Consider the following 20,971-nt stretch of genomic DNA (forward strand, 5'->3'; position numbering starts at 1 on the left):
TTTATAATTCTAATAAAAACTTTGGGGCGTAAGTATCTTGATAATAAATTCTCCAAAGGTAATCCCTCATCATCTTAGCAGTAGTGAACTATGAGATACAGTGGAGTTGAGTGGCCAGGAAGCAATTATGGCAACCTTACTTTCCTAAGAACTAATTTCCTTGGGATCAGTGGGAGTCATAGACATCCAGAATTGGAATTCCCAACTAGTATAATTCTTGCCAATAATAGAATTTTCTCCTGACATGAGAACCACAAAAAAGTGACAAGAAAAGAAACATCACCACAGGTAAAGGACCTGTCAATAGCCACCAAGCTAGAGATGGTTGAGAACTCCATACTAGATAACCACCGCACCACGGAGAAACAAAGAGACATTTAAAAACTCCACAGCCAAAAAATAAACCTCCAAGTCAGAGAACCTCTTCTGTCAATACTCAGAAAAAAATACCATAGTCTTGTTTTCTACCGTTACCCACATAAAAGTACCAGAAAAGAAAAGGGAACCAGAAAAAATTCAAACAAGCCAAGATAATATTATAAAGAGAATTTGAGGCTGTAATATCATGTCAAACACAAGATTTAGGTGTGAATACTCTCTTTATGAGAATTGCTTTCTTTACATGGAGACTGGAGCACACGTTACAAGGCTAAAAATCAGCCATTATATCGGATTATACAAGATAAGAATAAAGTCTATCAATTATATATAGCTATCCTAAATAAGATAACAGGTATTAAGCCATCAATTTTGCGACTGATTTTCTTAGAAATGACTTTGCTAATGACAAGTTTATCATCATTGAGAATCAGAAAATGACAAAAGAACACTTGAAGCCTTGAACCACACATAGCACCCTCAACCACCCCGCTTTCATGAGTGGTAGGAGAGCCCTACCATCCTGGACATTTCATGGCGGGTTGTGATTTCATTTTTTATGCCAAAACGCAACCAATCAAGATACATGTTGTTCATGAAACTTCTCCAGCTTGGCCAGTCAAGAATAATACCTAATGCCAGAGGAATATCCTGCTATTATATCTAACAATATTGACGCTCCATTTGGCTACAGTTAACCACTCATTATACTTTTTAAGTGCCAGCTCGGCTCTAAACACTGCATTTGGCTCTCATGTAAAGAAGATAGTTCAGAAGAAATCCAAACCAAACTCAACACCACTGGTTCTCAGGTCTTGTCGCAGTTATGAGGTTGAAGGAAATATAAAAATTCCAAAAAGGTTCCCATCATTCAATACCATCTGTAATAGGAAAGGGACTTTCCACTAGCCACAGCATCAGCAAACTTAAATTACAAAAAAAAAAAAAAAATTAAAAACCTGCCAAAAAGCTCTCTCTCTTACCTTATTAAGAAAGACAGCTGAATTGACATGGAACCCAACAAGAAGAAATATGTATACTTCAAAACCTGTGAAAATGCGAGTTCAACGCCCAACCTTTATTGTCGCTATCATTATTCGCTTATCAGTGTTAAAAAAAAATTATTTCAAGGATTTACAACTGAACCCCCTCCTCTCAACCTCAACTAGTTTATGATACAAATAAAAGAATGGCAACATCTGCTTCTTTCTAAATATTTTTCCCTTGTATCTTTCCTCTTGACTTCTATCTACATTCTTCTAGCAATCCTCCAACATTTATAATCCCAACCAATCAAAGAAATTAAAAACTCCTCCAATAAATAGATTACAAAAAGCATTCTCCCCTTCCCCTGCCATTCATATCCTTTTAAACTTCTAGAGACATGCGTGTTTTTATTGGTTTTAACTTCAAACCCATGCTTTCCGGCGATAGAAGCTCTGGCGAGATGCAAATTGGACTCAGAGGACTTCTTGGACTAACACTCAACTTAGGTGGCCTGTACATACCGTATCCCATGAGAAAGTATTCCAGTGGTATTAACATGGCATGGGGCTGCTCCTCTGTCACCATTGACCCACATGCCTGAACCTGAAGGGAATAGTTTCAATAAATAAAACGTGATTCCAGAGTCCCGGGTACACACACAAACCAAATTTTAAAAGTAATGGAAAAAGACCTGTAATGCATACCTCAACTAAGGCACTACATCTTCTGTCAAGTTTTGAGTTCATGTCAAGAGCCTCAAAGTGAAACGGAGAGTTCTCACCAACATATATTAGTGAGCGACAACGTAGTTTTCTCAATCCATCACTAATGTCTTGTCTCCTGCAAGAAACCAGTGAATAACGAACTTAAGTTAACATTGCATAGCACGAGTTTGGCATAGTTGCTGCATAACATGTGCCACCTATCTAAGGGCATGATGAACACAAAACAGTGCCCCATGGCATAAAATACAATACTCAACAAACGCAGAGGGCTTCTATGATTTAAGCTTGTTAGATGGGTGCAAATGCAAGAAAAACTAAAAGGAGAACAGGCATTACTCATTCATTGCTTCAAGAAAACGCCACACATTTAAACCCTGCCTCTCATCCAGCAACTGCCAAAAGAAAAACACACGCGATCAAGTGTGAGTATATGTTCTCGACTGCCAATAATCAGTTGATTTCAAGTTCTGGTTTTATAAATGGAATCAGAAAATGAATAAACAAATGGATAGGCAAGGCTGATGACTAACTCTTCTGCAGGCCTGGACTACATCTGATTCTGGTACTTGAGCACTACCACGAGCTTCCTGCTACATTGTTTAGAATCAAATCATCAGAACAAACCAATTGCAGATAGACTTATTTACGTACTAGAAGCACAAAAGTACCTTGCTGAAATACCGCTTAAGCAATAATTCCTTCACCACTCCACACATGCCATAATAGTATAGTAAATTAGACAAGACCTGCAAGTAATTTAAGAACACATGTAAGAATAAGAATGAGAATAGGATAACTTGACTGACAGCAGATCACAAAAAGAACTGTTACAAGAATAAGAAACCTTGTTATACAGCCATTCTGTCCAAGAGGGTGCATTGCATAGAGGGGAAATAAGTATCAAGCCAAGAACACGTTGTCTATATTTCATCTGTGGCCGAAGAAAAATAAAAACACCAGTAAATCCCAGGTCAAAACAGAACTTGGAATCATTAAGTAGAAAATCATGTGAACCATGCCAAGGATGAAATCATACAGCAAATAAGGTAAGAATGTAAGCTCCAGCAGTAACCCCCATACACATCACTGCATCAAGTCTGAAAAAGAAAAGAAACGTGACAGAACAAAAAAGGCCCATCAGATTATTCTCCACCATAAACTAAATAAAGAAACAACAATGTCCATGATATACAAAAGGAGACAGTCGAGGCCTTCTGAGCATGCAGTGCTATGCCTGGATAGGCCATCTAAAGAAAATTTTAAGCATGTCTAACGGCATGTGCTTACCCAAAATAGTTGAGAACATCAGCAATTTGGTCTGCCAAGTCATCAACAGAAAGCAAAGGGTCATCGGGACTAATCGTGGCAGCTCCCAACTGCAATAACTCTTGAAGAAAGTTCCACATAAGAAACACAGGGAAAGCATAGCATTCCACATAACCACAAATTAAAGCAGTGTGGGCATGCAGCACGTTCAGAACCGAGATATGCAATCAGTGGTCAAGCTACAAACCTCATGCCCAGGAGGACTGATGTGATATATGCAAAAGTTGTGAAGGAGCAACGAGCATGCTTCAGGACAAAAGAACAATCCTTGAAAACAAGAAATATCTGCTTGCAGGGTGCATAGAAAGAAGTTTAAGTTAGAGCATGGCTGAAACTTGGTAGCGTGTCTCCAAAAAAAAAAAAAAACTCAGTAAAGTCTACGGTATTTTCAGAATCATGCACTGATAGAACTAATAAAAATAATAAACCACCTCCATCTTCAGTTCCTAATCCACAATATGTGAATTTTCATTCAAGTTGCATCTGTGAGCTTAGAAGCAAATATTCTAATGAGACATGGACATAAATCTCTATAAGTTCCCACATTACTGGACAACTTGATCTATTTCTCCACATGTATTTTTCAAAACAAAAGCTACTTCGACATATGTCAAATGCCAGTTAATGAAAACTTGAGAAGTTGAATGCGAAAAAAAGCAATGCAAAGTCACATATGCATAAAAACCAAATATCTATAACCAGCATGACAGACGTAAAAATTGAAATGAAATATACAATCGCAGTTTACTTACGATTTAGAGCTAAATCAGGATAAGTAACAAGAGCGGGCTTGTCTTGGTCTCCATATACAGAAACCGACACATAACCACAGCAAGTTTCAACAACATACTCCTGCAAAGTTGAAATTCAGTCAACAAAACACTCAAAAATAAACAAACAAACCACTACCTTCATAATTACAGGGTCATCGAATTTGGTAACAATATCAATGCATAAACCAACCAAAACACTTTTCTAAACAGATACAAAGCATTCAAAAGGTAAACCTTTGATGAAAAAAGGACCACTTCCTTTTACCTCTCACTTGCTCCACAAAAAAAAGCAAGTTTTAGGCATGCCCAAGTTAAGTATATTCTACAAGCAGATGGAAACTTCCATGTGCATCACTTCTTTTTCAAAAACAATCCTTAACTAATTTGCCCATTCGGTATACAATCATTACTCAATTAACGAAATGCAGGTCTTCACATAATAAACCATATCATTTATTAATACAAGAATCAAACAACAAAAACATTTATTTATTGTTTAATGTTTACCAAACCTAGAACCCAAAAACAGAAACGGAAATGGAAATCTTCAAGAATTAATTAATTTCCACATCATTCAAAAGAAACCAGAAAAAGAATACGGAAAGAAAACCTTGCCAGGATTCCTTTCCTTATCCCACATTTTCTCAGAAACCAAACAAGTTTCAAGAAATCAAAATTATCAATATATATATATATATATATAAATGTGAATGTACCTTTCCACTAAGAGAAGGAGTCTCCATATCAATGGAGACTGAGTCACTTGAATCTCCCATTTCTTGATATTTCCCTCGTTTTCTTCTCTCCCTCTGTGTTTTTTTTTTTTTCCCCTTCCTTCTTCTCTTAATTTGAGGGTGCGGGGGGCTTGTCTTCCCTGCTTTTTATATCAATTATTTTTCCTTCTGTCAATCATTTATTCATTTTCTCTTTCTTTGAAAAAATAAAAATAAATGAAAGAGTTAACTCGAGAGCGAGTCACCGACGCTCGCAGAGAACTCACGAGAGGCCCGTATCTAACTTAAGCTCTGGTTAATTTTAACCTGGGTTGGAGACCGACAGTTTCCTAAAATTACTATTTTGTCCCCCTTTTCAATGGACATGAGCTGCCACTTCTAAGGATTTTTTTATTTTATTTTATTTATTTTTTGGGGCTCTTTTAAATACGGTTGATTATTGACTTTTGACTAATTAATTACGAGTGTTTGGGTAATTGTGGGGCATAGAACCGCTTGATCAATAATTCCAACCCTTGATGTAGGTTCTTCGAGCATGGTGTTGTGTTGCAGATTTCTACTTTCTACTATGATTAGTTAGTGCGTGGATAGTAATATGGAGCAGGTTAATTTTTAAAAATATATTTTTATATTTTTAAATTTTAACAAATTAAAATATATAAAAAAAACATTAATATAATATTTTTTAAATAAAAAATATTTTAAAAAATAAAAATCATTCAGTGTCAAGCGGGCACTAACTTGCTACAACGAGTTTATACCAAAAAATAAAAATTTTACACAAAACAAAATTTGAATGTTTCATGAATGATTTTACAAAAGAAAATAATTATAATAATAATAAATAATTTTATTATAATTAAAAAACAATAAATGATATCCTAATTTTTATTTTATGAGTTTCATTTTATTTATTCATCTAAATCCATAAAATATACTTTTAAAAAAGTGAATATGTTTTTATGACTTCTTATTATGTATGAATTTTATTAATTAAATTCTTCTTGAAACATTTCCTTTACTCGGTTCACGATATTCGTTTGAATTTATTGGTTTTTCTTGTATAAATACTTTCTTTTTTCTCGCTATAGCTTGATTTTTTTTTCAAGCTACATTCATTATCTTAGTTTTATATGGACGGCAGCCTCTTGTTTCTATTGTTTCTTACACTACTACACGCACACTGTATGTGACCTGGCGAGCCAGAAAAAAAAAATCTTGGCAATAAAATAAATTAAAAAGAGAGAGGGAGAGAGAGAAAAATTGACATTCAAGTCATAGAAATGAATTTATTTTATCCCACAATATCTTATACATTAAATAGTGATTATAAAAAAAATATTAATTTTTTCAAAAAAAACAACAAAGACACATTTCACTCTAACAAAAAACAACACAAAGACAAAAAAAATAACTTAAATAAATTTGAGCATGTTTACTAGCATGTAACCATGCATAAAACCATGATAATTTTTAAATAAACTTGAGAAAATAATAGAATACAAGGCGTTAAAAAATAAAAATAAATAAATATCACTCAAGTTAATTTTTTGAACTTATCACCTTGATTACGAGCCCGACACAAATCTACTGGCGATAACCACGACTCTTAATTTGACATTTCACTCTAACAAAAAACAACACAAGGACAAAAAAAATATCTAAGGAGAAAAAATAACTTAAATAAATTTGAGCATGTTTACTAGCGTGTAACCATGCATAAAACCATGATAATTTTTAAATAAACTTGAGAAAATAATAGAATACAAGGCGTTAAAAAATAAAAATAAATAAATATCACTCAAGTTAATTTTTTGAACTTATCACCTTGATTACGAGCCCGACACAAATTTACTGGCGATAACCACGACTCTCAATTCGTAATCACGACTCTCAATTCGTAATCAGTGCAATATTAGAGGATAAAACTTAAAAAAGAGTTAGTTTGACAAAAATCCCTTAAAAAAATAGTAATATAAAAGAATAAAGTTTAAATGATAAACATAAAAAGGTGGGAAAAACATTGATTGATTTAGGTGTGAAACTAGAAAAAAAAACATTTAACAAGAGAAATCAATTTAAAATTATAAAGTTAAAACAAAGAAGATAAAATTTGAAATCAAAGAAAAAATAACATTTTAATGTTAGAAAATGAAAATAAAAAATAATAATAAAAGCACAAAAAAATAATATAAAAAATGAGAACTAAATGCCAAACAAAGAACTAAAGGGGTAAATAACATTTATTGATTAAAGGGTGAAAGTGAATATAAAAAAATCAAATATTTTACAAAAAAACACAGAATAAAAACTCAATATTAAAATAAAGATGATTAATTATGAAATCAAGATAAAGACAAAATAAGAGGAAAATTAAATTTTTAATATTAGAAAATGAAATTGAAATTTTTTTTTTGATAAAATGCCTCAAAATAATAATAAAAATGTTATATAAGAGAATGATGACCAGATGATAAATAAAAAAAATAAAGATAAAATAAAACTAATTAATTAAATGATAAAATTAAAAAAAATCAAACACTTGACAAAAGAAATCAAAACAAAAACTAAAAAAAAAGGATCAAACAGGAACCAAGAAAAAATAAGAGAAAAGGTAACATTTTAATCAAGGATTGGTTAAAAAAATTAAAGTTTATAAAAAAATCAAGACAAAAATCATACAATAGAAAAGAGGATGAAATAAGAGGGAAAAAATGGATTTTCTAACCAGAAAACATGTTTTTCAAGGTAAAGAGATAGAAAAAAAAATAAAAAAATATTATCAAGGTCAAACCACTACCTAAATCACCACATATGTCATCTCATTTAGAAAAAGATGTTGTGATCTTTCTAATATCATCGTGGATGGAGAATTTTTCACTACTTAAATCCCTCTACATATACTACTTGAAGCATATAAGGTGGTCTAATATGCTGATACATGAAAAGAATATGATAACAAATTTTATTTTTAATTTTTTTTTAAAAAAATATTAAATTACCTCTATCTTAATCTAGTAACTATAAAAAAAAATTGAAAGAAAAAGATGAATAATCCTAGTACCCTAAGAAAAACATATTTGTTTAAAGGGCAACAAAATAAATTTAATGGGTTTTTTTGTTAAGGGCAACAAAAGATAAATTTACCCCTGCATCAAAGCAATTTCTTTTATATTTCAAGGGCATTCAAGTCATTACATTACACAATTAAAAATAGAAAAAAACATCCTAAACCCTAATCAAAACAATAATGAGTGATTGGTCCATGTAACATCACTATTGTACCTTGAGACCACGTGGAATGAGTTTTTATATATATATAATAAAAGCAGAATAGTAATTACATTATTTCCATCCATAATGCACTGACTATGCGTGCACAGTAATTTCTCGATTTATTTATTTATTTATTTTTAATGAAAGTGTAATAAAACAGGGAGAGATTTTGGGGGACTTTTGAGATGCAAAGTCGCTCTTTCAACCACAGGATCATGTAGTTGAGACATCATCGTGTGGTTAGATTGAAGTGGGAGCCAAAAAATTGCATGCAAAATCATATGAGCAAGAATGTCACTCTCCATTTGAGTTGGTATCTGTCATTGGCATTCACCAGACAGTAACCCACAAAGTCCCTCTAGATGCTGCTGCTTCCGTGTCCCTGTAAAGGACAATTCAGTATTGTCGTTAACCTTTTTTTTTTTTTTAAGAGAGAAGAAAAAATTATTCGGCTTACTAAACTGTTTTAGGTTTTCGAGTTGGAAAAAAAAATATAATATTAATTTTATACAGTTTTAATCAAGTATATATATTTTTAATTGTAATTAAAATTGTTTTTCTTAAATCTATCCTTTTTTTTCAAGCTGCAAAAACAAAAGTTATAACAATGCTAGACACCCACCAAAAACGACCTCTAGATAAAAAAATAAAATAAAAAATTAGGGTTTCAGCAAAAATTGCCGTTTTAACACACACTGAAAGGAATATATTTGGTTCAAAGAAGCCTATTTTCACTTGTAGATACGGGGTCGCCATCGTTTTCACTGTCATTTGTAAATTACTTGATTTTGACTCTCGAAACTTTTCACATGGTCATGGATGTTTTTCCTTTTTTCTTTTTTGGGTCCCTTAATTCTGGAATCTTCTTTTGCTAAAGTTCATGTGCATCGCCTCGTGAAGTATATGTGCTTTTCTTTTCTTCTTTGTTTTCTTTATTTTCCAACCAATCAATAATTAAATAATTGGTATTATGTTATTATTTAACATATATTTCTCATATTTAATTGAAATTATTGGCAAGTCTTTACTTGATGGTTTGCATAATCCCTCCAAAAAAGAAAATAAAGTACAGTTGTTTGGCAGCATTCGTAACTTATGGTGCACTCTTACCCCAATTTTTTAATTTTTTTTTTAATCTTTGACCAGATCCAGGAATGTGTTCTCTAAATCACATCATTAACACGCCAACATATATATATATATATAGTATTCATAATTAGTTATATTTTTGTAATCATAAGGCAATAGATTGCTCCTTTTCTTTTCGATTTTTCATCCTAATAAGTTTAAATATAGTAATTATATTGATTAGCATCGAAACCCTTTTATGCTTCGACCATTTGTATAAAGATTAGAGAATTTATTTAAGAATTTTACTTATTATAGCTTAACTTGAGACTTAATTACACCCCCATTCTTTGCAGGATTTAAAACAAGGTAAGATAGCAAAAGGAAATTCACTTGGAAAACATTTTGATCTTTCGTTTAGTTTTGTGTACGTGGTGAAACGTACACTTGTCTTTGGCCACCAAATTCAGGTGGGGGTTGTAGGACGTAGTTATAATTCACAGCACCGACAATTCATTGCCTCAATTCAAATTCGAGTAGCCTTTAGTGCAATATTACAAGTTGTTTTTTAATGGGTTTTAATAAAAAAAATTTTTAAAAAGAAGTAATGTTTGCCAAACCGTGTTCACAAGCGCTATCTATAAATGATTGGGTCCGATTTTTATAGAATTTATGGCTCTAAATTATAGAGGGCCATCGGTGGTGCGGTCATCCTTTCCTTTGAAAGCATTGTACACTAAACAAATTGCTAAAGAGACTTATAAAGATGGATTGCTGAAGGGGAAAGTTTCTTTCTTTATCGCTAATTCTTTGACTGTTGTTCTCAATCATTATTGTTTCACTAACCCTTTAATCTAAAAGCCAAAACACACCTGTCGGTGACATGATTTTCATTCCAAGAACAGTGCAGAAACTTTCACAGAAGACTAAGCGAGCTTATGTGGCATGTCCAAGTAGGCAAAAAGGCTTGATTTGGCGAGGCTTTTCATGATTGTTTAGGGCTCTCGTGTGTCTCACGTTGAAGTTATTACCATCACAGGGGCGATGTTGCTTTTGGTACAGGTGTTTAGCCATGTAATGCCCGCCTAGCTCTACAAATAGCGTATAAAAATATGATTTTTTGTAATAGTTTATAGTGTATAGCAGGACTTGCTTGCCACGATGCTTCTTTATTGGAGATTGTTTAGCTTATAAACGAAAATACATGGAGATCATGATATCGTCATTATTCGTGGAGGAAAATCACGGTGGACCCACCCGTGTCATTGACTCGCGGGAGCTTACAGCATATATTACACGTGACACAGAGTTAGTATTCACGCTTGGAGAAAAGTGCCTTCGAAATGAAAATCCGGCTGGTATGGCTCCTCATTTTCCCTTTTATTTATTTATTTATTCAAAATAAATGGACCCAGAACTTAATTGCATATGGCTGGATGTGGCTAGATCAGAAAGTCAGAGAATCGAACCTGGCCAATATTGTCGGCAGAGTATCTGGTCCCTCCTCACAGCTGGATCAGTGGAACGTCAAGCGCTGCTAAGATTGTACTAGTTATGACGCAAGAGGCCCAAACCAAAATGGATGGCAGCTCGGAGCCCATGTGGTTTTCGGTGCCTTAATGTTGATATGGGCCTCACAAACTTGCTTATGGGCTAGTAGGATCTTTCCTAAAATGAATGGACTTTTCTGGATTCTGTAACTTCGAACACTGAAAATTTAAGGGCAGTGTTATGGGAATCAAAAGAATAATCGTTCATTCGTTAATTATTTTTTTTCCCATGCGGAAACCAAAGAAAAAGGGAATTTCAAGGGAGAAAAATATCTAGAAATACAAGATAACCATGAATGACTACCGTCATGTGAGCATACACCATTACCAGGCTTATATATTGCTTAGCAGACTTCAATTCCAGTTTCAATGTTTGCAAGAAGATCGTATCCTAGCATATATACTTTTATGAGCATCTATTGATACATGGAGGCATAAATCTAAAACCCGCAGATCAATTTAATGCAGAAATTTTGGCCTCTGAGCGTCCATCAGCAGGAGGAAAAGATAGCACAATCCAAGAGCTGCAAGTCATGCCGCAAAGACAAAATTTCTCATTCCATCATCTACTCGCAAAGAACTGCCCCCAAAATGCAATTACAAGCTGTGGTTAGCCTGTCCACTGTTCTCAGTTGCTGCCTCAGTCAAGCTTATTGCTCCATAGACACTGCATTTTCAACAGACAAAGGATTGTATACCTCACTCCCATTGCAAAAACCACCACCATCACACAATGGCCAAACCTTCTCCTCCTTTGTTAACTTGTCACCAAGCTGACATTTGAAAAACTTAACTCGTTTATCCCCTTCATCATTTCTTCCTTCTTTGCGTTTTCTTATACCATCAGTTTCTGTCAATCTCATCAATCCAGGAGCGCCAAGGAGCATAGTGTCCGCAGAATCAACCATCTCTAGATCACCATCTACTTTAGCTTCAGCTTTAACCTCCTTAACAGGGTAAAAAAAGTGATTTTCATTCAAATTCTTGCCACCTGACTTATCAACCAAAAGCTCACACTCTGTTCTTGATTTACAAATAATGGCCTTTGCATATATCTTGGAGATGCCACTATCGAACACCCTTGAACCTTCATCCTCAACAACAAGTAGCCACTCTGGAAATTAGTAAACTCAAAAAATTAGAGAATTTAATAAAAATGTCGTAAAGCATCTTGAAATAGAAAAGAACTGCAAAGCCGACAGCCCCTTTCTAAGTAGCTCCTACCAAAATTTTCCAGTTAGCAATGACAGTGGGACACGTTTCAGAACAGAAGGCGCTCACAGTGTACCAAGAAGGACAGCTGATCAAGAAATCTAATGCTCCAGTTAAACAATCATACAGCAGAAGCCTCTCCGTGTCATAACATGCTTGCTGAGAATCATAACTAGACAAGAAAAGGTGCAAAAGGTCCTAAAACCCTGACATATGAGGAAAAAACAAGGAGACAGAAGTAACAAAGGAACTCACTGATGACAGCAACAGGAGTGAAAATATCCGGTGCGTTTGTTTTACTCTGCACACCAGGTTGGCTCATAACCCACTTGATTAACTGGGAGAGTAAGAAAGATTCAGAGAAGGCTTGCAAATAAGAAATGACTTTTGTCTGGTCCCCATTTTCCCTACAGCAAATAAGATTATGAGGTGGATCAAAGAAGAGGTGCTAATAAACTATTGCCTCACAACTACTATTTATTGTCTCATACCTGACAAATCGTATGGCATTGTCAGCAACAAACAACCATGTCGGAGCAAGATTTTTCAATTGTACACCAAGTGGCTCAATTCCTTTTTGAGGGATAGAGAAGGAATATGACATCGTTATCACAACATCATACAAGACTTCTCGTAAAATGACCTCATCTTTGGGATTCTGAGAGCAAAAAAAAAGAGGAACATACAGTGAATTAAAACCAGATGCATGTTTCATTCACTGGGGGGAGTTGATGGTAGATGGACTCTTTCAATTCAATACGGCTAGCCAAATGACATGGCCCTATATTCCATTCTAAAAGATTTTCTATAGTGTACAGCATGTGGTTTAGTTATTGCAAATTGCCTATTCCTATAATAGAAGCTACAAAAATGGTGAGGGCAACCCCTTTGATGTCAAGTCCAGGAGCACCCCATGTTAGCTACATATCACAACGCATACGGGTTCCAGAAAAGACAAAGGCAACCCTCCACCATAGCCCAAACATTGGATAGAAAAAAAATGGTTAAGACAGCTTTACCATGGTTAACTACTGCAAGGGTAAAAACACTTACCAGCATTGCTTTGACAGGTAAAACTGGCTCCAGCAGCATCCTGAGCAGGATATCTGCTAACAAAAACAATCCTTAAGGAACTCAAGGATAAGTCGAAAAAATGAAAAAAAAAATGTGTGTGTGTGTATGACGACAAAAAAACGTGCAATCACTTCAATGGCTTTAAGTTTCACTGCCTCATTTTTTTTTTCTTTGTTTAAAAAGCATCTCATAAAATAGAAACATAACTTCACAAAACAAAATAGCTTAGAAATTATCACAGTTTTAAGGCCCGGGTCAAGGGTTAGACGGATTAACCAATGCCAATCAATTTTTTTAAAAAGGTCAAAAGGATTTAGTTTTGAAATTTTTTTTATAAAAAACTCAATCGAGTTTTTGACTAGGTAAGCCAAGTAACGGGTTGACCCACCATGTTGGACGGGTCAAACCAAGTCAACTCCAGGTTGACTTTTTCTTACACCCAGCCCAAGCCGGGCGGCCAAGTCCCGGCTAGGTTTAACAACAGTGGATTTCACATTAGCTTGCACAATATCCCCTGGGAGGACAAGTCCAAAATCTAAATGTGAAAGAACTCCTTGAGACATCATTTCACCATTGCTAATGCTGAAAATTTAGATAAATATACAACATGCCACGATCTATATATTTCATAAATGTAAGCATAACAATACTGCCAATGGACAAATTCGATGATCAACAAAACCTGATAAAATCTAAATAACAGAAATCCATTCTCACCGACAAAATAATAACTCCGAAAAGCACTTATCATCTGAGCCGCGCAGTTAAGCAATTCTTTCTCAAGCTCTACTCTTGAAATCCCACGCCCAAACTTCAAGCACAACCCCAACAAAAAAGCCTCACACGTGACTACCCCAGCCAAGTACCCAACTCCAAAACCCTCACTTACCATTCCTTCGCGTACTCCATCGCTAACAACCGGACAAAACAACCTCAAATCCTCCCTAAATTTACAGTCACCCCCAATTTTCCCAACCATCCACACGCGCACTAGCTCCCTATAACACGAAACTAAATCCCCAAACCCTTCATGTTCATCAGAATTATCAGCACAATTAATGCTAACATAACAGATGATCCCTTCAGTTAAACTCTCAATCTCTTCTCTCAAATCCTTTTTACCACTCACTGCAGTAAACAGCTCGTGAATAACCGGAGCGAGTACGGCAATTTTTTTAACCGCATTGCATGAGGAAGAGCAGGAAACAAGTAACTGAAATAGGTCCTTAACTAATAAGACTTGCTTTGAAGTGTCAGTAAATTTTGTGGAGTGAAAAGTTAAAGCGGAGTAAAACCAGACGATTTCTAGGGGTGGATCGGGTAAATTGTGGAGAAAGCGAGAGAAGATTGAGGTGAAATTTGAAAAATCAGTTGCACCGTTTTGGTGTTCAATTAAGAACCTGTGGATTGATTCTTTCAGAAGCGGTTGGAGAGGGTTGGAATTTGAATTTAGGGAGTGTTGGTTCATGATGAGTGGGGGTTTTTTGCAGTTGAAAGGGATGCGTTTTGGTGAAATGAGAGAGAAACCCTAGGTACGCGGAGTGGTGTGGGAAGCGGAAAAGAAGAGGGAAGTTAATGGGGGCGTTTTGGAGACTCGGCCACGTTTTGATTTTGAATCTGTCGGTTTTAACGATGAAATTAACAAAAACTATACATTAGCTGAAATCTGCGTTCACGCTCTCACGAATCACCGTTGGATGTTTTTCAAAATTCTCAGTCTGATTGTTCAACTTTTTCTTTATATAAATGAGTTCTTTTTTTCTTTTTTCTTTTTAATGTAAAGAGAGAGAAATATGGGCGGAGTACTTAAATTTGTTTGTGAAATATATTTTAGTATTTTATTTTATTTTTGTTATAAGACAACCTGTAATTTAAAAAAATATTTTAATATTAAACTTTATTTTATTTTTTTAATTATTTTTTCATGAAATATAAAAGAGGAGTTGACTTGTTTTGGAAAAAAAAAATATTAATAATGATTATGTCTATCAAATAGGTTAAGATTAATGTTAAAATATCCTTTCAAATAAAAGAGGTTTTATGATTGTTATTTTAAATTGTCATATAATCTAAAAAACTAGATTTATGTTAATGATACCATATTTTTCTATTTTGATCTACTAATTTTAACTATTTTTTAGGTTTGTTAGATTAATAGAGTGGTTTAAGAATGTCTATAAAGTGTTTTGCAAATGAAAACGGTTTTCTTGTAAAAAGAATTATAGGTCTGGCTTTTAATCACCATAAATGGTGGTTGGATTTTGTACTAGTAGGAGACAAGTCTATTGTCAAAGCAAGCAAACGAACATGTTATTTATCTATTTTTTATAAAAAAAAATAGAAGTGAAAGACACGTTGTTTATCCTTTTTTAAAAAATATTAAATCCATATATCTTTGTACTAGTAGGAGACAAGTCTATTGTAAAGCAAGCAAACTACATGTTATTTATCTATTTTTTATTAAAAAAAATTAGAAGTGAAGGACAAGTTGTTTATCTTTTTTTAAAAATTATTAAATTCATATGCCCGGGTTTTTCTTTTATTAGTATTTTTTTATTCAGTTAATACGATGTTTTTTTATAAGGTTTTTTTTATTAATATACCTTCTATCTTGAATTTTTTTGGCTTATTTAGCCTTTTATAAATAATGATTATTTTTTAATTATATTAGATGTTTTTAATTTTTTATAAAGTTAATATGATCCATCTAAATTTTTTAAAATATATTTCATATAAATTAATTGTTTTAATTTTTATGATATTTTTAACATATGCAATCTTACATGGTATTTTTTTATTTTATTTAATAAATTTTATATGTAAATCAATTTATATTACAAATTAATTGTAATAAACAAACTTATTAAATATAATCAAGATAATAATTTATATTACATTATTAAATATTTTAATTTATATTGATAAACATGTAATCTTAACATATTTTATATCAAAAAATAATTTCTTATATTAAAAAACCCAACTTAATTTTATATTCACCTCTATAGTGGTTGAACAATGGGGATGTGAATGATGCGCCCTCTATTTTTATTTTATTTTTTTATAAAAAAATAATGAATAACAGGTTATTTATTTTTTCCCTATTAAAAAAAAAACAAGTGTGTCGGCCTAGCCTTGATTTTTTAAAATGAGCCAGACATCTCAAACTCATATGCTTGGTTTTTTTATTAGGCCATTTATGTTTTTTTTTTAAATAAACTTTATTAAAATAAATAACTTTAAAATATATCCAGAACAATATGTTATGTTGCTTGTCCATAAGATCAATGCGCATTTTTTTCTGTTCACACTTTGTGACTTTTCTTTTATAAAAAAATATTGTTTTAGTTTTTCTATTTTTTTATTATCATAAAATTACATAAAAAATATATCAAAATAATTATAGTGTATCATTTCTATATTTTTTTGAATTCACCCACTGCATAATAATAAAATCATCCGTTGTTTTTTATATTAAAGTTTTATTTTATAATTCTAATGAATTTTTTCTTAGAAAAAATAAATATTTTGACAAACAAATTCTTAAAAAAATTATATTGATAGGAAAAGGACATTTTAATTAAAAAATACATTTTTATCATTATTTTCGATCTTTTAAAGTCTATTGGATATTTATTCTATATCAAATAAGATACATTGCTAAGAAAACTATGTTTTTAAGTTGTGAGAAATAGATTAATAGATAAAATAAGGATTATACCAACAAATTATTTTATATTTCTCATATAGAAGAAAAATTATTACTGACACATAATGAAAAAAATATGTGATAGAATATTTTGACCTGTACTTACATCTAAGTTTCCTGATTTAGTATTAACAAAAACATTATTTGTGTATGTAGTTATTAATTTATTTCACAAAAAAAAGGTGTTATTTTTTTTCACAATAAAAAGTTAAAAGCTAAAAATTGCACTAACAATGCTTGTATTTTATTTATTTTTTATTAAAAATAAAAAATAAATTTTAGTTCAAAGTCAATTAATTAATATGTGCTAGAAGACTTTGATACTTTACTATAGCAATGGATAGTAAAATATCAAGGGTTTTTTACTTTAATCCTTAAAATTTTCAAGATTTTTTTTTAAAATAAATTTAATTTTTTTTTTATTTCATCACTTGATATTAGGTTTACTTTGTATTGAACTTTATAATTTATCTTTTACATAATTATCCCGACTCATTATTCAAGACACGCGTTTTGCAAATTAATCATGTTAACTCGAGTTATTTTTTAATTAATTTACCTCTTAACTCAATCATTCAACATTGCTTGAATTGAAAATTAAATTTCATTATTGTTTTTTTTTTTTTGCTTTATTTAGGACTATCATGGTTTTATGACCTTGGTCACGAGTGTTGTGCGTGAAGTAAGTTGACTTAATTTTTTTTGTGATTTTAATTGAACATATTTGTCTCCAATTTCGCCCTTTAATATTAAATTAGTTGAGAATTGAATTTTATAAATTTTTTTTATTTTGCTTCCTATGTAGTCATCTTAGTCTCATAGCTCATGTTTGGCAAGTTAATTTCAATTGACTTAAGTTATTTTTTGTTATGTTTTTATTTGTTTTTTTTTAATTCAGCCTCTTAAATATTGAGTTGATTGAGAATTAAGTTTCGTATTTTTTTTATGAAATTATTACGGTCTCACGATTTGGTCGTGAGCTAGACTAGTTGACTTAGATTTTTTTATTATTTTTTAGTTGTTTTTTTAATTACAAATGGGTTAATTAGGAATTAAACTTCATAATTTGTTTCGGTTTATGTTTTATAAGATTATCCTGATCTCATGAACTGAATCACTGGCCTGGTCACTTGACTCATATGGTTTTATATGTACCTTTTTAATTGATTTTTTTTTTATTTTTCAAACTGTATCCCCTAACACTATATTGATTGAGAATTAAATTTCATAATTTGTTTATATTTGCTCCTTAAGAGGGTATCATGGTCTCGTAACCAAGTTTTGACAAGTTAATCTGGGTTAACCCGACTTACTTTTTTGGTTGAATTTTGTTTTTAATTTTATCATTCAACACTTGGTTAATTGAATATTAGATTTAATATTATTCTTGTATTTACTTTGTATAGGATTATCAGGGTCTTATGACCTAAATGATAGATTTGAATGTTAACTTTAGTTGATTCGAGTTAATTACCATAGTGAAATGTCAATGCCTTTTTTCATTTTTGTTGTTGAAATTTTAGAGGACTTTTATCGTGCAATTTTAAACTTGGTTTCCCCCCATTCAATTTCACCATCTAACATTGCTTTTACTAGGTATTGGACTCGTAATTTGTTTCGACATGCTCTTCATGGAGTCATCCCGTGTTTATAGTCCGAATCACGAGTTTTGTGAGTTAGCCGTGTTTTCTTGACTTATTTCTTTTGTCATTTTTTTAATTGTTTTTTTCAACTTCGTCCTCCGGCGTTAAGTCAATTGAGAATTAAGTTTCATAATTAATTATTTATTTATTTTCCATGACATCATCATTATCTCATGAACCGGGTTGCTAATTTTGCTGGTTAGTCAGGCTGACTTAGATATTTTTTGTCTTTTTTAATTTTATGATTCAACATCGAGTTGATTGAAAATTAAATTTTATATTTTTTTATTTGCTTTATATGGAGTTATTTTGTTCTCCCAACCTAGTTTTGGTAGGTTAACCTAAATTGATGCTAATTATTTTCTTATCATTTTTAATTTTTTTTAACTTAATCACTCGACATTAGGTTAGCTAATAATTAGACTTTATGTTTTTTTTTTAGATTTTTTTTTTTAGGGTTATTATGGTCTCATAACTCGAGTCATAGGTTAGACCACTTGATAGAGGGTCTTTTTTGGTCATCTATTTTATTTATTTTCAATTTCATCCCTCAATATTATGTTGATTGAGAGTTAAACTTCGTAATATATTCTAATTTGCATTTTATAAGATTATTTTGATTTTACGACTCTGGTTACAAGTTTGATTGGTTGACTTAGTGGTTTTTGTGTTATTTTTGTTAAAATTTTATTACTCAACATTAGAGTAATTAAGAATCCAGTTTATAATTTATTTTGATTTTTTTTCTAGGATGGTATCCCAGTCTCATGACATAAGTCTTATGACTTAAATAATTTTTTTATTTGTCTTTTATAGTGCCATCAGAGTGTCATTATCTAGGTAATAGACTTAACAGGTTAGCCAAAGTTTATCTAAGTTGAATTAATATGTTGTTGTTTTAATATTTTTTTAAAATATTATCTTAATTTTTTTAGTTAAATTATATTTTTACCAGTTATCTAAATTATCTTTAAACATATAAAGCTAATAACATTATATTAAATCAATCTCTATATCATTTGATTTTTTATACTAAAAACAAATTCAACAACTACGTGAGCAATTATCTAGTTTCAACTATTTCAAGCATGTTTGGATATGTAATTGTGATTATATTTTAAAGTGCTTTTTATTCAGAAAAATATGCTAATAATATTTTTTTATTTTTAAAAAATTATTTTTAAAATTAAAAAATTTAAAAAATTTAAAAATATAAAAAATAAATTAATTTAAAATAAAAAATTATTTTTAAAATACAGTGGGAAACAAGCCTTCTTTGTTATGCCATTGGTGCTCTAATTTATAAAAGAAGGAAACAAAAAGCAACCGTAGCTGGCCCTATAATTTAAATTATTGAGATCATGGAAATTCACATGTCATGGTCATGACTTTTTTTTTTTAGTTTACTGTTGACGGTAAACTATTAATTTACCGAAACTGCGATAATATAATCAAAATAACACATGCATTTGATTATAAAAATTACATTGTTTTCTAGAATAAAAAATAACTAATCTAAACGTTTCAAACTTTGATATCAACATTAAAAGAAATTTATTTAAATTATTCTGAATATACCAATTTAACCCAGAGTATTTTTTTAAATATATTGAAATAATCCTTACCGTCAAATAAATAGTTTTTTAATATTTTAGCCCTAAAGTGTTGCGGATTTGGCCTGAAATTCCATCTCGAGCAAGGGAATCTTAATAAAAAAAAAAAAGACATCTCGTGCCAAAGAAACAGCTGACCAGACATTCACTCAATAAATTATACTTTTTTGTGTGTATGGGTTACTGAAGTTCTGCATTCATGCTCGAATACTATTTTTTTATGGTTTGCGTACAGCGCTCACGTCTTTTTATTATTATTATTTTTGGTCATAATCCATAGTTTTCTATCGATTTGGTCATGGTAACTTCTATCCAAATGGACAAGAATCGCCGTAGATCGATGAAGCACCCACGTGGAGGCAAGGGCTCCTCTTTTTAACCACTCTCAAATATTCCACTTGCCCTCTCTCCCCATCCTCGTTAGCAACCTTTAAATATTTTTTCTTTTAAAAAGTTGCACAGTACCATTGTTAACGTCAAGAAACATCATTTCAAACCCTTTTAATAAATAATCCTTTTATAACTCTAAAGAATAATTTAACTAATTAAAATTAAAATTTATTTTTTAATAATTATAGGTATAAATCCTTTCGAGTTATTAAAAAGTTATATAATTATTAATTTTAGATTCTATATAATTAGTTGAGATATATCTAAATTAAGCCAAATATTTATTTTAATAAAAAACAAACAAATAAATAACTCTCTTGTTTTTAAAATATATTTTAAAAGTATTTTTTAAAAATATTAAAATATTTTATTTTTAATTTAGATATATCTAAATTAATCTTTATTTTAATAAAAAACAAACAAATAAATAACTCTCTTGTTTTTATATTTTAAAAGTATTTTTAAAAAATATTAAATTATTTTATTTTTATAAAAAATATTATTTTAATATAT

The 20,971-nt window shown here is 31.3% G+C and overlaps 2 protein-coding genes across 6 annotated transcripts; both read right to left on the reverse strand.

Moving 5' to 3' along the window:
• Positions 1–1,427: 1,427 nt before the first annotated feature.
• LOC105122212 (pollen-specific protein SF21-like) lies at positions 1,428–5,175 on the reverse strand. 2 transcript variants are annotated; one of them, XM_011021190.1, is made up of 11 exons: positions 4,906–5,175; positions 4,169–4,268; positions 3,604–3,701; positions 3,378–3,466; positions 3,127–3,187; positions 2,935–3,021; positions 2,759–2,836; positions 2,621–2,680; positions 2,427–2,482; positions 2,070–2,205; positions 1,428–1,968 (listed from the first exon to the last, which is right to left on the reverse strand). In XM_011021190.1, exons 1-11 carry the CDS (start codon positions 4,963–4,965, stop codon positions 1,747–1,749), a joined length of 1,047 nt encoding a protein of 348 aa, XP_011019492.1. In that variant the 5' UTR covers positions 4,966–5,175; the 3' UTR covers positions 1,428–1,746. The 2 variants fall into 2 exon arrangements, with proteins under 2 accessions (XP_011019492.1, XP_011019494.1); XM_011021192.1 differs by having other exon boundaries at positions 2,621–2,677; positions 4,906–5,173.
• Positions 5,176–11,051: 5,876 nt separating this feature from the next.
• On the reverse strand, positions 11,052–14,782 carry LOC105122213 (SNF2 domain protein). Of its 4 annotated transcripts, XM_011021196.1 has the most exons (6): positions 13,821–14,782; positions 13,083–13,153; positions 12,521–12,687; positions 12,285–12,436; positions 12,042–12,130; positions 11,052–11,931 (listed from the first exon to the last, which is right to left on the reverse strand). In XM_011021196.1, the coding sequence occupies exons 1-6, from the start codon at positions 14,569–14,571 to the stop codon at positions 11,794–11,796; spliced, it is 1,368 nt and encodes a 455-aa protein (XP_011019498.1). In that variant the 5' UTR covers positions 14,572–14,782; the 3' UTR covers positions 11,052–11,793. The 4 variants fall into 4 exon arrangements, with proteins under 4 accessions (XP_011019498.1, XP_011019496.1, XP_011019495.1 ...); XM_011021194.1 differs by lacking the exon at positions 12,042–12,130 and having other exon boundaries at positions 13,083–13,138; positions 13,821–14,775; XM_011021193.1 differs by lacking the exon at positions 12,042–12,130 and having other exon boundaries at positions 13,821–14,775.
• Between the last annotated feature and the right edge of the window lie 6,189 nt (positions 14,783–20,971).

Source organism: Populus euphratica, unplaced genomic scaffold (assembly GCF_000495115.2).
Source record: "Populus euphratica unplaced genomic scaffold, PopEup_1.0 scaffold19.1, whole genome shotgun sequence".
In the NCBI taxonomy this organism is placed as follows: domain Eukaryota; kingdom Viridiplantae; phylum Streptophyta; class Magnoliopsida; order Malpighiales; family Salicaceae; genus Populus; species Populus euphratica.